The 16,767-nt window shown below is 39.4% G+C and overlaps 1 protein-coding gene across 1 annotated transcript in view; it reads left to right on the top strand.

The window, feature by feature from the left end:
• IL1RAPL2 (interleukin 1 receptor accessory protein like 2) overlaps positions 1 to 16,767 on the top strand; it is a 362,581-nt gene that overhangs the window by 176,952 nt on the left and 168,862 nt on the right. The window contains exon 3 of the mRNA XM_082061910.1: positions 8,852 to 9,125. Within this exon, the coding sequence (XP_081918036.1) occupies positions 8,852 to 9,125 (274 nt within the window). The remainder of the gene's footprint in view (positions 1 to 8,851; positions 9,126 to 16,767) is intronic.

Raw genomic sequence — 16,767 nt, 5'->3', positions numbered from 1 at the left:
CCCTGACAGCAGAGCTGTGCCACTTAAGGATTCCTTTCTGCAGACAGTAGAAGAAATGAATTTAGCCTGGTGTATTCAGCAGGGAGTCTGTGTTCCTAACCCAATCCAAACTCAAGAGGACTGTGCCCTCAAAGCAGATAATCCAACTCAAACTATCCACACACTTGAAAAACAGATGAAAAATAAAATAATCTTGTGCATGTACACCAGTCCCTTTGCCCCACAGGGACCAGAAAGTTAATAGAGTTTCATTCTCTTTAATTTAAAATTCTTATTATTCACAGCTCTTTCCTGCAATTCCCTGGTGGGAATAACAAGGACTGGATATAGAGTTTCCTAATTGTGTGATTACTTGAGACTGCAACTACCTGATTTGGGATCTAGTTTCCATTTGCTTTACCTTCAGTAACTTTATTCAAAGGGACTAGTGAAAAGACACTCATCAATTATTGAAATGAATCCAGCTTTGTTCCCAGAATTTGCATGGTGCTAAAGACTTGAAAACAGAAGTGTGTGAAAGTCTCCGTGGGTTAATATGGTTGGCTGGAGAATATTAAAACCTTCTCAGAGAGTGTCCTTAAAGAGCTTGTGTGTAGTCAACACCACTTAAAATATTAATTGCATATGCCTTCAGGTATAAAATATTTCCAATGTGTTGCTCCTTACCCAAAATGTTCTTAAGATAAATTTTTTATTTATAAATGCAATGGAATATTTTCAGTCTGTTTTACTTGTTACTTAAATGAGTTCTTATTCTCCCTTTTCCTAGATATGGACTCTTCTTGTTTTCTTTTTGTATCTAATTTGCACCAGAGAAGTATCAGAGATGCTGGAAAATCTCTATTTGTGCTTTTCCATCATTAATTGACTTCCTCGGGAATCCAAAGAGCTAATAAAAATGGCAATATTCATTGTGGAAGATGTTAAAAAAAATTACTTTTCACTTTTCTGGAGCTTAGAGAGTGGAAGTATTTTTATTTACTCGATTTTCTGGGCACTATGTGAAAAAAACATATTTGGGTTCAGATGGGTTTCAGAGCTGGGTGAACAGCTAATTTACAGTCTTTATTGAGTTCCTACCTGTGTTTGCACTGATTTGTTGGCTGCCTTAGTCTGTTTATGGAATTTAACTTTTAGTATATAACAGGAAAGTGTTGTTACTTGTTCAGTCCAAGAAACAGATGAAATGTCATGTGACTTATCTGGCCACTCCAATCTACAGCAACATACTTTTTGTTTGAAATAATGTTCCCTTACTAGTGGGATAAAGAAAAAAGGAAGATGTACTAATGTAATGATATTATTTCATGGCTGATTTTGAAGAAATGGGGATTCATTTATAGATCCACAAGCAAGAAGTTTGGATACCTTGTTCACTGTGGATCACCCACTTGGCTTTACTTCTGTGGGAGCAAAGACGGAGGCTGGGCAGAGGCAGGACCTTTGTAAATGAACTTCCCCGCAACTCTTCCAACTCTGCCTGCCCAGTGTGGAAGGGAAGGGGGCTGAGCAGGCAGGACAGGCTGGGGCACAGTCCTTGAACCCATGTCTGGGACTTCATAAATACACAAAAGCATGAAGCCATGAAGTGTGATTTCTTTACTTGTCATGTCCTGGCTCTACTGCTGTTGAGTTCCAAGGTGCCTTTCACATTGTTTTCTAATGAGGTGACAGCCATGAGGAATTAAGGCATTACACTGAATGTTTAAAACAAAACCACTTTATAAGTTCCAATTTCTGCACTGTTTACTTCAACACAGACTCTTTAAAAACCTGCCCGATATTGAAGTGATTAGGAGATCAAGGTCACTAAACACTCATTTTTAGGGTAAATACACTGCATTTTAAACAGTTGCTTTAGTGCCCTCCTGTTTTCTTTCTCTGTGCTCAGCAGAGCAATCTGCTCGAAGCAAGAGCACAGCTTTGGAAGGGCACTTCAGTTCAGGTCCATCTGTCTGCAGCAACATCCGACTTGGAAAAGGTAACAAAGAGTATGATGACACCAGAGATTTCCTTTCCGTCACAGAATGTGTTTCAGAGCTCCCTGTCTCCAGCAAAATCTTACCTGCCAGCTGCGATTTGCTCTTCTCTCCATCACCAAGCAGTCCAGGGAGTCCCTGTGATAAGGTGCCATCTGAAAAGCTGGCTCTGACAAGTGCTACAGGATGAAATGCTCCTGTCCAGTAACTTTTACTGACACTACTTTAGTGTTTTTGTTCTTCAAGTATAATTTCTAAGTCTTGACCTCATTAATAGGCCATCGCTCCAGGAAGCTGAGAACTTGTTCAGCGTTCAAGCTGTTTTTTTCACTCCCTAGAGAATTTTGCAGATTGGTGATCTAGTGTGTTCTTTCTTTTGCATTTTCAATATAAGACTAAAGTGCTTCTGGCTCTGTATGCATATGTAAGTCAGGACAGAGCAATCCATTGTTATTTGGACCTCTGGCAGTATGTATTTACAGTTTATTTGACCTCAAAGGAAATTATGAGTGTTCAGCTGGAATATTTGACATTTGAGTTGGGTCGTTTAGCCGTGGATCATAAGAAAAGCTGGAAAAAAAACAACCTCAGACACATACAAGTCTTAAAAACCTTTTAGTCCATGTTACATAAATTGGAAGCTTTGATAAAAATTTGGAAAAAATCAGCTAATGTATAAGGATAAGTGAATGCATTTTGCCTTATTTATGAGCTAGATTTGGAGAAATATTTGCATGTTGCTAAATCTACTGAAGTTGGGTGGGTATTTTGTGGAGGTGTTTTGTTTGTTTGTTTGTTTTATTCATCATAATTTGTTTTAGGAATTTTGGAATATTTGCACTTTCACATGTCTTGAATGTCTCAAACGTTTTCACCAGTAGGTTTGAATAGTCTAAATCTTGCTAGAAAACATTCAGAAAATGAAGATCAGAGTAGAGAAACTACAAAGTTTGTGAGTGATCCTCTTCGTAAATGTTGTATTTCTACAGCAAAATAGACTTGGCTGATGATTGCTGAATCTAGATGCTGCTGTGATAGAAATGAATTATTTAGATAAAGTTGTTAGCAGAGTAGTAGGAGAAACATTGCAAAATTCACCCAGCTTGAATCATCATAAACTTGTTTTTTTTTTCTCAAGATCAAAAGTGGTTTTCTAAATAGTTTTCATCTCTAACAGATACATTTTTTTTATTTACTATGTCCCTCGGGGGACAAATATTTCTTTTTTTGTTCCTAAAATGCAGTTAAAAAAATGAGCACATTCAGAGTCAAAAACCAGTGTTCACTTGACTCGAAAGGCAAAGCTGTAACTCACAGAGAAGAAACATCACAGACATTTTACCTGAACATCCGTCTCCTTTCCTGCCCATTTGCCATTGGAGCTGGGCTGCCCTGCTGCTGGAGAAGGCCGCCCTCCTTTGCACTGCTGCCAGCAGAAGCTTTTCCTCCTCCCCCGTAAAACCAGGTACCTGGCTCTCCATGTCAGAGATGGAGTGGGTTTTTATTAATTATTATGTGAGTGTCCTTTGACCATCTGGTTTGGTAGGTCCACTAAGCTAAGGGAGCTCTACAAACAAAGATCTTACCTTGCTTTGGAGGTGACATCTGTGATTTTGAAGAGTGCACAAAGTCTGTCTTGTCTGAAATGTGTTCTCTGACCAGCAAATGTATCTCTGGATATTGGAGTATTTAAAGAGTCACAGACAGGGGTAGGGGCTGCTGGTTGCTGCCAGTTTTCAGGAGGCTCAGCTCCCTGACTTGGTTCACGGTGCGAGGAGCAGGGAAGGGCTCTGGGAGGAGGTCCAGTGCCATGGGACCCCGTGCTGGGCTCAGCCGACAGACAGGTCTCATATGGCAGCGCCGGGCTGTGATGAGATGCCGCCAGGGCTCTGTGAGCACCGTAGCACAATTAGCGTCGCGCAGCCAGAAAGCCAGAGATGTGAAACCAATTACGTTTGCTGAGCCTGATCTAACACCCTGACCCTTTGTGAAGATCTCATCCAACCAAAGCTATTAGAGGCATTACTGTGCTTGCTCAAATGTAGGGTGTGTTCTCTTTTCTCCAGAATCAACATCTGAAAATACCAAGTTGCCTGAAATTCATGGGGTATAACTGATTTCTCCCCTTTAAGAGTCTGAAAAATTTGCATCCCTGTTTGAACTTCCTTAATGGAGTGCATCTGTCATAGCTGCATGTCTGCAAGCCCCGAGCATGATGGACATCAGTTCCTGGAATCTCCTGTTCTGTAGCTAATGTAGAAATAAAAACATAGCTCCTGTATCAGAGGATTTTTTTTCCTTCTGACTATGTATTTACAGTCACAAGCATTACTTGCCTTGTGGAGCAATAAATTTAATACATTAGCTAGTTTATTTTTTTATTATTATTATTTACTTGTAGATTATTTCAATTTAAAATTAGATTTTCAGGTAACAAGGTAGGCAAGCATGTTTAACAATGCCATGATATAAATTGCTGTAGGTGACAGATCCCTGCAAAAATTATTACAGGCAGATTCACAATGCAAAAAATTATTTATATGACAGCAAGCAGAAAGACAAATTACTCAGAGACTATGTACATGCTCTTCTATAATTGCTCATAAATTATTATGGTTCATTTTAAAATGCATCTAGACTCCCTAGACAAATAGATTTATTTAGAATAACAGGAAATTACCAGGAAATGTTGGGGAAGGAGGTGCAGTACACACTTTGGGTGACTGCTGACATTAAAGTACAGTGACTTACTGTCAGCCAACTTAATCTGTGATTTGCTTAATAATTTTGAAACCTTCATTTTCAATTCACCATCTCCTCAGGTTGCATTATCCTGGATAGAGAACTGGGAAGGGCCCAGTGGGGCCGCACTGTGATTAACTGCTGCTGCATTTCCCTGCCCGTGGGGGACACATCAGGACTCTCTCCTGCACCCATGTAGGGCTTTTGGGTACCTGAACACTGTCATGTTCTACCAAATCGCATTGAATTTAGTCATTTGGGTCAGAAGTTATGCTAATGGGGCGGGGGGACTGACAAACCTCTTTTCCTTAGGAAGCTGCACTAAAAATGGGACAACGTTTTCCATATCCTCACAATGCTCCAAATTTCAGAATATATTTCAAATAATTGTCTTTATTGAAAGTTTCTAAAATACACCCACAATAGATAGGATTTAATTTGAATGGGCTTTCAATCAGGCACTTATTAAGGATTAGCTGATTATTGGGTAGTAGAGAAAAGATGTACATGCCTTTATTATATAATAAGTGCCTCTCTCTAATGCTATTATTTTTCTCTTCTCACCACCCTGATTATATTACATATTGAGAGCCAGGCCAACAAAAATGACAGCAAACTTTGTTCTGGATAATGGAGTGCTAAACTGCACCTAAGCAGCTCCAGCCATTTGTACTGACAGCTTGTAGAATACTCCGAACACATCTAACAATGCTCACGCTCCAGTGACTGACAGCGCGGCAAGAGGAAGAACTCCAGCTTCCACGTGAGCGCGGGAGCCTGACCTAGATTTTAGCCTCTACAGCTTCATGAGGGGAAATGTTCTGACTGTGTATTTAACAAGAAAAAAAGAGCAAGGGGAAAAAGTCATTTTCTGTTTGATTAGTCTTTCTTCAGTAATTATGATTTAGTTGAGGCGCTCTGTGAGACTTCTCCCCTCTGCAGATGTCATTCCCTGATAATGAATGGTTACGGGGTTCCCGGGTGCAGTCCTGTCTGTAATTCCCCCCTCCGGCAGGCAGCGTGCCTGCACCTTCCACCTCCGCCGCGCTCCCTGTGTTGGGCTCAGCCTCACCGCTGGCTGCTGGAATTCTTCCCTTTGGATGCTGTTAATGGGAAGAAGGTCTCTAGCGCTAATCTCCTTTTCTTTCTTTCCTTCTCTCGAGGTGCAGGTGCTGAGCTGGGGTCAGGTCACCATGGCCGGTGTCCCCACGGGCGCACTGGCATGGCCAGGGCTGCACCAGCCCTGACTGGAGCCGGAGAGTTTAGCTGCTCTAATGACGTGGCTGTAAATTACCATTTGAATGTCTGTTGTCTCTTCCACTGTGCTTTGTATACTCCAGCAGCTGTAATTTTGAAAACAAAGTAGTAGAGAAGCGCGTACTAGAAGGGAGAAGAAATTCTCAAATTAAAGTGGAAGATGAGGCAGATTGAATGACACTGAAGGATGCTTAATGTTTTTTTGAGCTGTGCTTTGGCAAGTTGTTTGGTGTGGATGTAGGAGAAATTTTATTGGAAACAGAGGCATTTTCAGTTTCCAAAGCTGCATTTCCATATTGGGTCAGTACCTATTTCTGTAACTCTTCCTAACTGCGACTCAGCTTGGTGAAATAAATGACAAACTGGCACCTTTCTGCTTGACCCACAAGCTTTCCATGTGTATCTGAATTTCAGTTCTTTTTTACTGTGATTTAGCTTTGCTGAACCAACGTGGGTTTGGAAGCATTAGATGGCATGACAGGATTAGATTGACAGAAGATTGACAGAATGAATTAGATCAGCTGAATTAGTTTGGCTCTGAATTCCAGGTCTGGGCATCCCTATTCATTTCAGCTTATGCCCTCTCTTAGACTTTTGTGACTTTGCTAAAGCAGAGGAGGAAGGTGCCTCTGAGAATATCTGTATGTCCTGGGGAACAGGATGAGCCATCTGGAGAGCTCAGCGTTGCCCTTCGCATCTCTTGCTGAGAGCCCAGCCTAAAATGCAGGGCTTAAAAAAACCACAGAGCTTTTGTGAGGAAGCTCTATATGGAGTGCATTGGTACTCGCTCGATGTAAATGCCCTCAAAGCCACCTATAGAAAATAATTTTCTATATTTATGATGTCAGAACCAGGCTTAAATGTAAAAGTGGACTGGATGGGTTGTAGGACCTGGAGATTTGGATTCTTTTTTCCAGCTCTGCTGCTGGTTGCCCGTGTGTGTATAAAACCATCACAGAGAGAGGTGAATGGGGTCCTGGCAAGAGAATGTTTGAGGTGCAATGTGCAGCTTCGGTCATGGTGAAGGGTGTTTTAGACCTGGAGGGAATGCACTGACAACAAATACTTCCAGATGTGATTTTCGGGTAACGATTATCCAAACTCGTCCTGTTCTCTGTGGTACTAAGCCATGAAAGGGAGAACACAGAGGAAGAGGTGGTTCTGCAGCAGTGAAGAAAAGTGCATTAAAATGATGTATAACATAACCACATTTATTTAAGAATGTATCCAGTATCAAATGGCAAATTTAAACAATGCAAAAACTACAATTACTTTTGTACCAACCTAGTACATTAGAAGTATAAGTTTTGAGTAAAAGACTTTCTTTCCTTCTTGAGCCTATGTTAGTTTGTTTTTCAGGTAAAGTTTGTTTTACAACAAGCTGTTACATGGAAGTTTATGTTTTGGAAATGTATGAAAGTGGTCAGTGTCAACAGCTTTAAAATATGGTCACAGTACAATTAAAGCTGATTTATTCCAGTGCGGAAATTAAAACCTTCCATTTACCACTGTTAGTTTTGAAGGATTCAAGAGAAGCCTGAAAAAATGGTAGACATAATTTTAAGGCAGTAAAAGGCACTAAAGGACTAAATCTGATATTCTGTCACATACAGAAATTTTGGATCACTACATTGGTTTAGGAAGTCAATAAAAAAATCACTTAATGAGTGAATACTATTGAAGATATACATGAATTGTAGAGTGTATGAGAATATCTAAGACTTAGAGCCTGAAAAATGATACTGTAAATGTAGAAGAGGCAACTTGAACCTTACGTGGTTGAATTTGGGGTGGCTACAGCAAGGGTAAAGATGCTCCACTTACATGCAGATAGGTATGATCAACAAATTCTAAAAGCTATACATTTCATCAAGTCTATTGATTTTACGTTGTGTATTTGTCTATTGATGACCTGCCTTTGCAGACTTTTTCTTTGGTTGCGATATTGGTTGACTTCCAGGTTTACAGTTTTTCCAGCAATAAAAAGATTGAATTAAAAGGTCTCTGATATGTGTTGTGGAGGTACATGTTCTGTATGCATGTTCTGTGATCATATTGTAACTAAGATGATTTAAAATAATGGGAGAAAAAATTGTAAGGCATAATCTTATATTAAAGTGGCTGACATGTTTGTTTTTAAATTGAGATACCAAGAAAACTGTTGCAAAAGTTTTTGCTGAACAGAACATCAAAACGTCCCTTTTCGTATTTGTGTGATTCCTGTATTAAGCTTGATTGCATAGGTAGCATGTGGTACTTTTATTCTGTTGTATACATTATGTATCTCTACAGTCTGAGTGGGCTGTAGGAAAAAAATGCTGTGTGGAACTGCCTTGAAAAGAAAATGATAAATGTCACATCTGTTATTTATTTTTTTATGTAATGTAATTAGCACAGGTGGATGGAAGTGTTTTAAGAGATAAGACTTGGATCAGATGCCAATGTATATTTTCTTCCAACAAGGAATTAGAGTTGAAAACTGGTTTACTGGAGCAAGTAGTTAAGGAGAAAACACTTTATTTATTAAAACATCAGTATTTTGGGAATGAAAATAATGATATTCTAAAGAAATGGAATTAAGCAGGCCCAATGTGGTCTATATGTTGCATGCACATTCTTGGCAATGCTAGGTTAACAACTGGACTTGATGATCTTAAAGGTCTTTTATAACCTAAATGATTCAATGATTTACATGTAACTAAAGAAGATATACAAAACCCTTTAACTGCCAATAGCTGCTTCAGGTTTTTCACATTGCTACGAAACAAAAGTTCTTTTATTTTAATTAATTGCACTTCATTTCACAAGCTGCCTTTCCCTATCTTTAAAAATATATCTGTATCTAATATTTCTTTATTATTGTTTCGTTTCAGTTGATGGTTGCATTGACTGGTCAGTGGATCTCAAGACATACATGGCTTTGGCAGGTGAACCAGTCCGAGTGAAATGTGCCCTTTTCTACAGCTATATCAGAACTAATTATAGCATGGCCCAAAGCACAGGTCTTAGGCTTATGTGGTACAAAAACAAAGGAGATTTAGAAGAACCCATTATATTTTCTGAAGTTAGGATGAGCAAGGATGAAGATTCAATTTGGTTTCATTCGGTTGAGTTGCAAGACAGTGGTTTCTACACATGCGTTCTAAGGTGGGTATTGTGTTAAAGTCTAACTATAAGAATGTATAGATTGTCTTGGTTAAAAAAAATATTTAAATTTAGCTCTCAGGATTAAGATATTATTCCAGTTAATATATACTCATTATTTTTATTCTCATAATTATATATGCCACATAATGCTTTGTCTCAAAATTAGTTTCCCTAGTAATTATGGTTACCTCTTCCAATTGCTATAATTAAACACGTGCTTTCACTTAATTTTTTTTAAGTTCAACATTTACAAATTCTGAATTTGCCATAAAACTTCAGAACTGGATGCTTCTTAAATCATTAAGTATTTTCCAAAGTAATGCTCTTTTTCAAATCCTCTAAGTTATTCAAGAGTTTGAATTATTCTGATGGGGTTAGGCCATGGAGAGTTACTGTTCTGTCTGGTTTTGATGAAATGTTTGTTTTGATATACAATTATGATTTGTCATAAATTTAAGCAGACCTTGTTTGGTAAGGCACTGAAATTAGTGTCTCAGAATTATTTTGGAACTGTTGGATGAGCCTTAAATTAAGCATGTGCTAGAGCTCATGATTTCCATCATGTGGATGTTGATGTCAGCTCTGTGCCTAAAATGAGAAGATAAAACGAAGGACTCTCTAAGAATAGATGAATCAATGTCCCTTAAATGATCCAGTTTTGAATTTAAAACAGTTTACAGACACTTCATATGATGCAGTTTTAAACTGTTTGGTTTAAGAGAATGAAGCTTGCTTCATCCTTGTCTGCTGTTCCATACTGAAATTGTACACAATTTAGATGAATTTGATATCAAATATTTGCAGCAAAATAACGGCGCTGTTCAGGGCCCAGAATTTGTTCTCTCGCTATGTCTGTATCTTGCTGCCTTGGCTCAACTGCCTCAGTTCATTTTAATCCTGAAGAACTGAAAGCAAAGATGGTGCTGTGGTACATAGTGGTTTGTACTGGGAACCAATGTCCAGTTTAAATATCAGATGCATTTGCCAAACTCACTAGTAAGTTGCCACCTTTGGAGTTAATTGTTCTTTTCTTAGCTGCTCTGTCACAGTTTTGATGTAATGTGAACTCCGTGATTTCTAAATGTTTTGTGTTTACATGTTTCAAGGGAGCTGTACTTTTTCCATGAGAAGTCACTGTTGTGATAATCAACCTAATAGTTTAATATTCAGGAAATATTAATGCAAATACTTTGTGAACAAAGGAGAATTGATCTCGCATCAAATTATGGGACATACTTTTTCCGGTAAATTTCAAAGCTCTCTGCTCATTTACATGGCAAAGTAATTTTGGTAATAAAAGGGAAAGTTCTTATATAATTCATGCATTCTCCTCATTTTCGGATAAAAACTACGTGGTGTGCTTCTTGCAAGGCATTACACAGCGACAAGACCTTCCTTGTTGGTTATACAGTTTTCCTGCTTTGGCTAGAACTTTCTTATATAATATGGATATTTTTGTCTTTTTCAGATTTGTTGGAGTGCAGAATATTATATATAGTGGTTACAGATAACAGACTGTATTTCTTTCTTTACTGAATTAATTTTTCTTCCAAAAATTTGGTAATGTATGCTTGCTGTTGTTTATGAAATAATAGGTGGCTTCAAATAGCTGAGGAAACAGCAGTAGTAGTTTAATTTCATTAAAATTGGGCTAGATGTAGCGTTTGGAAATATGATCACACTTTTGTGGTAGACTATTCACAATATTAGGCATGTAATTTCAGCTTAATTAATCCATTTTTTGGAGGGGGATAAACAGCTATTTGTGTTTCAGTCACTAACCAGGATCACCTGTTTTGTGAGAATGAAGAGGTCACATGAGAGCAGCAATTCTAGAGTAAGATTTCATAGAAACATTAAGGTTTATGTTACAAATGCTTTCTTTTGTAGACTGAACGAGTACAGAAAACATAATGCAGTGGAAATGAGGAGGAAACTGTCCATCAGTGTGCAACACTGGGTTTAGGGTTACATGCACAACTGAGTCTTTTGTTTTGGTAGCTGAATGAGAGAAAACAAGGAGGAAAGTGCTTTCGGCTCTAAGATAAATGTAAAACTTTTGTCGTTTTTCTTGACAAAGAAGTTTTCATTTGGGTCTGCAAATGCAATTCAAAATTGAATTGTTGTCTTTCTAGCCACTCATCAATGGCGTGGGAAGCCGGGGTGCAATTCCTTGTGCTGCTCGAAGGGTGAAAACCCACATTTGCGTGTCCCGGTGGCCGGTGTGTGTTGCAGTCAACCACTTCAAGTCTCTTGCCTTAGAACTGTTCTTTCTGAAATACATGTTTGTCTGTGCAAAAGGTTGCGTGGGGTCAGATGCTTGGATGTGGTGCTGAGGCTGAGTGGGGACAAGAGGTCCTTGTCCCAGAAGAAGTTCATGGCTTGAAACGATGGGCAGACGCTCGCGCTGGGGAGATCTTCAATGGAAGGGAGTTGAACACCAAGGGGTTTTAGCAAGTCATACATGAAGGTTGTGAGAGGCAATAGTGAGAGCTGTGCTAGTTGACCCTCCCCTGACATGTTACTTTTTTTCCCACTCAAAATGAGAAAACCGCATGGGGAAAATGGCACTTGCACTTTTCACTCATTTCACTGAATTTCCTATTTGTTGAAAAGCTTCTTCACAATTCAAAAACACCAAACAAACAAACAAAAAAATAAGCCCTGTTTTTCAAGAAGCTGCATTTTCTGGTTGCTCCTGGGTGCTCGTAGGATCAAGGGGTGAGTTTAAAGCAATTGGAAGGAATTTTTCAGAAGCTGCTTCAGAAGGGTAGATATGAGCCGATGTGACAGTGATTTGGAGATGGGTAAAAATTAAATATGTCAGTGAAGTCTTTCTTATACAGAATTGTCATTTCAATAATAATAATAATAATGTCTGTTTTGTAAATGAACCTGTAATACCGAATATAATTAAGGAATATTAGAGCAGCATAAATGAAAAAGATTGCTTCTCCAGGCTGCAGAGGTCTGATACCATAATTCAAGTATTGCCTCTCCTTTATTAACCAGTTAGACATTGTTACATAGGCAGATGTGGGTATGTGTGTATAATAGGAACTGATTTTTGCATTAAAACTTCTCTCTTCTCACAATACATTTTGACATTGAGCTGACTCTTGGATGCAAACCAAAGGGTGGTATTTTTCTCCAGTGTTAAGCATGGCTGTTACATGTTAAGGAGTCCTGATTCTGCAGGGGCTTTTAAAAGAGGGCAGAGTTGAGCTGTGTCAGCTAATCCCCACGAATCCCATGCATCTACTTTGTTTTCAGGTGCCTTTTCTGTGCCAAATCAAGGATATTACAACAACAAGATCCAGTGATGTTCAAAAGGGATCTTGACTAATGGATAGATGTGTGTTTCATTACAATTCCCAGATAAATGCTGGGACATTTGTGTTGTGACTTTACTGCCCAATATGGAAATGCTGCATTTGGGAAGGCTCTGCAGTTACAGTCCCTGGATATGCCATTAATCTTCTAGCACCCACCAATGCTACCTTCAGATAAAGCTGTCAGCGTTTCTGTTACAGAGGGCTGGTGTTCTGGGATTTTCACATCAGCACTCTGGATCGAAGCATCTTCACTGAAGGATTCAGAGGTGACAACACCAAAACCAAACATGGAAACTAAAATAGATCTAAGCGCATGGGGTGGCCCTAAAGTTCTGAGTACATAAAACAGTAATTTGCCAGATTATGTGCTGCCTTTGCTCTCTGAACAAATACACTGTTTTTTCTGTGTTAAAAGCCTCTGTTTTCTAAAGAGGGAACAAGAACTGGGCCTACTTAGATCTTCTTAAACTGGTGAAAGAAGATGAGCTAAGGAAGAAATCTCAGCAAAGTTTAGCTGCACCTTTGCCCCCAGCAAGGGACTGCTCCTGGAGCCCTTTCTTCTAACTGGACCCAGCTCTGAAATAAACTGAAGTACTGAATAAATGCTTTATGAGCAAGAGCAGTAAAACATTAGTGCATATTTGCTGTTAGTTAACTGTTGGTGAAATAAAATAACTCAATTTCCATAATGTGAATCAGGAGGTAGAAAGTCTGGGTGTGCAGGAAAAGCAGGGGGTGGATGATTGTCGTCTCCAGACTGGCTGATGGAGCTAAACCTCGATTTTTGTGCAGGATGCAGAATAACAGGGTAGTGAGGACCTTGAATGCCTATGAGAAAATAAGCCTGCAGATCTTTAATACCAGCATTCGATGCCAGAGAACTGCCAACAAATCAGGTTATGAGAACGGCATATCCTTTTCCCTTACTTTCTCCCTATCCATCTGCACAGTTCTTAATGTAGAGCAGCATTGCTACGGACATGAACAGAAGAATCCAGCCTTTGCAGAAATATTGAGATATTACTTTCTGAGCAGTAATAAAATAGACTGATAGTAGATTTTAAGCCTTCAGGCTTCTGAATGTCTGTGGAGCGCATGACCAGCAAATCAAAATCAGATTTAGACAACTTGGAGGGGCTGTCAATAAAACTTTATTTGCAGCATAACCTTTGTGCTCTTGCTTCAGTGGGTGTTAGAAGGACCTGAGGAAGTTGTTTCAAATGCCTACAACCTGGATACTGCAGTATGCACCTATCATCCCAGGAAAACTTGCCCCACTTTCTGAGAGCTGAAAGTCTGGCTTCTAAGCAAAAGGAAAGAGGACTTGCTTTCAGGTCTAAACAGGAAAGTTGGACTAATTTGTGATGTGAAAATGTGTAGGGGTAAGGTCGCTTTCTCTGTAGCCATCTCTCATGGTTCTTACAATATGTGTTTTAATACAGTTATTCATTTTGTTGGTGGCAATATCTTCTTATTATAGAATGTTTCATGTTCAGGTGCTTTGGCTTTATTCAGTTCTCAACAGTTCACGACAAAGGTGATTTTTGGATGTCACATCCCTTTGAATGTGGTGTTGTAATTCCAGTTTAGTCATAGAACACCTCCTTCCATGTGTTTCACAGGCAAGTGCTTTTTTATCCCATAGGCTTACTCTGTGAAGATCCAAAGAGAGTTCCTAGTGGTCCAGTGTCCTTAACCATCAGATGGCTAAGAGGAGCACATCTAAGTAGCTGATGGATTACGCATCTCGTAGTTACCTCTCAGACTGCCATGCTGTACTGTCCCAGGCACGTCTGTACAAGCCAGCTAAATTTCACATGTAGAGCAAGTGCATGGATTCAGCGAGGCATAGTCTTCTCAGGCTCTGTATGACACTGACATCAAATGTCACCATTAAAAGTGGGTGACATTTCCCACATTAAAAGTGACTGATTCTGCATAAACAAAATCCTTGTGATATATGGTATTCAATACCTGAATACAGCGTTAGAGTGGATACAATGTAAAGTCAGTATGATTCATGACAAAATAAAATTTAATTTGCTGAGAAATAATGTTTAGACGTTATCAAAATACAGGGGAAAGTAGAATCAGAATACTACTTTTCTATCTAAAATTGTGTAAAAACTAATGGTGCCCCTGCAAATCATTTTGATGATATTGTGTTCATTGAGAGAAATCAGTTCTACATGTTCTTTTCACACTTGTAGAAAAACGAAGATTTGTTTCTTTTCCCCAGTGATATATTCCGATTACCCTCCTTGTCTAAAGCTTTAAAAGAGAAAATATTAATCCTCTGTCTTTCTGAAAGCCAGTGTTTACTGTTGATGAGAAGCTGCAGGAGCAGTCAGGGCTTCAAGCAGAAGTGCCCATGTTGCTCTGTGTTTGGAGAGCATTCAGCAACTTCCCAGTTGCAGCAGCACTCACAAGAATGAGAATATTGTGTATCCTTCAGGTTTCCTCATAATAAAATCTCAGCTTTTGATACCTTTAAAATGACTGGCATTACCTCCTAGTCCCAACAGGCTGTTGTTGTGAAAGCTCCATGTGCTGCAGTGCATCAGTAACATTTCAGCTTACTGCCACTGGTTGCTCGTGGAAGAAATACCTTCCCTGGTGGGCTTCAGACCTTGCGTGGTGGAGCAAAAGGATGCAAAGTTGAGTGACTGCTTCCTCGTGAAGTCAGCTTTGCGTGCAAGGAGACTGCTGAGTTCAGCCCTTCTCAGCCATCTCCTCTCCAACATGTCAGGGAGTTTTCATTTCCCTTCTGTTCTACAAATAACAATGAGGACAATGTGCTTGCCCAGGTACCACTCCTGTTCAAACCCACATCAGGCCAGCTGTAACTAGAACACCTCAGTAGACAATGTTTTGCGTGTCCTGTGAGTGGACAGACAAAGGGAAGGTTTCCAGAGGAAATCCTTTCCATCCAAAGTACAAGGTGACAGAACCATAGGGAGTTAAACTGGTATTTGGTGAGTCATCCTAGAGGGTAATTTCTTCTTTTTTTGAAAATATTTAAGGGAAGACACAGCCATGTGAACTCTGCTGCGGGACTCAAACAGCTCTCATTGCAAATTGACATAAGGACATTTACTTCAAGATTCTTCATTATTTCATTCCTTGTATACCCGATGACATAATAACTGATCCACTGGCTTGCATGCTCAATTACCTGTATACAAACTGGGGAGGAGGGGCTTAACTTTCCTCCTTGCATCTACAAAGAGGACTTCCATGCATGAAGTTGGATGTGCTCCACAGGTTTTGTTCCCGGAGGCAACAACATCGGAGAGGTTTAGCAATGAAGGCAAGTCTGGTGTGTATCCTGAATGCAACTTCTGTTTTGCCTGCTAGATGTCTAATAAAATAAAGCATAGGGGGCTAGATACACTAATTCACCCACTGTGTGGGTTGGAAGAAATAAAGGAGAAAGTGTTCAGTGCTCCCAGAAAAGGGGTATTGCAAATACCAAATTAATGGAAGGGGATTTCTTAATACTTTCTTGGGAGCAGTTGTCCCTGTGCCTCAGATTTATGTCATTTGTAATGGGGCTCTTCTGTAAGACAGTATAATTTAGCAGTAATACCCAGAGTTCTAATAGAAAATTATTAGGAAATGAATGAAAAAGGCATAGTCATTTGCAGTAGCAAACTTCAGGGCAACCTGCTGCCTTGTAATTCTTAAGGACGAGGAAGAAATTTTCCCTGAGAGCAAACACAGCCAATTACAGGATTTCTTCTGCTGGTACAGGATGTGCTGAAGCTGGTAGAGACCAGGTAGTTCATGAACTTAGGTGTGATATGATGAGATAATGTGGTGTTCTTTTGGCTTCTACATTTATTCTGTATTCTGTATTATATTTTCATATAATTATTTCTAATAACTAACATTTTTGAAGATTTTAAAAGCTGCCACTACCAACAAGAAGACAACAAAACCAAGGAACACTGTTGACCTGTCTGATTTAACCTAAATGCTGGGAGGTTTTCCCTCTGTGCCTGAGTAGTCCCTGTTGGAATGACTGACTGCTGACTTGTTTGTTTTTCAATTGCTTCAGTCACGATGCAGAGGTCAGCAGGCCCAGTGCATCTGTGTGTGAAGACAACCAGAAAAGAAATCGCTCCTCCTGACCCTTAACCATGTGCAAAATCAGGCTGGCTGCCACTATCCTCAGAGAGACTTAACGTGATGTTAGAGATTATCACTGAATTTTCAAATCGTGGCCTTGCTGTTAGTGACTGAATCACTGACTGTACTAAGCACATCCTGACAATTTTTTGTGTCACATTTCCCTCTTAATAAGG

This window comes from Streptopelia decaocto, assembly GCF_964273445.1.
Source record: "Streptopelia decaocto genome assembly, chromosome: 10".
NCBI classification, from domain to species: domain Eukaryota; kingdom Metazoa; phylum Chordata; class Aves; order Columbiformes; family Columbidae; genus Streptopelia; species Streptopelia decaocto.
This window is presented reverse-complemented; position numbering and strand designations above follow the sequence as displayed.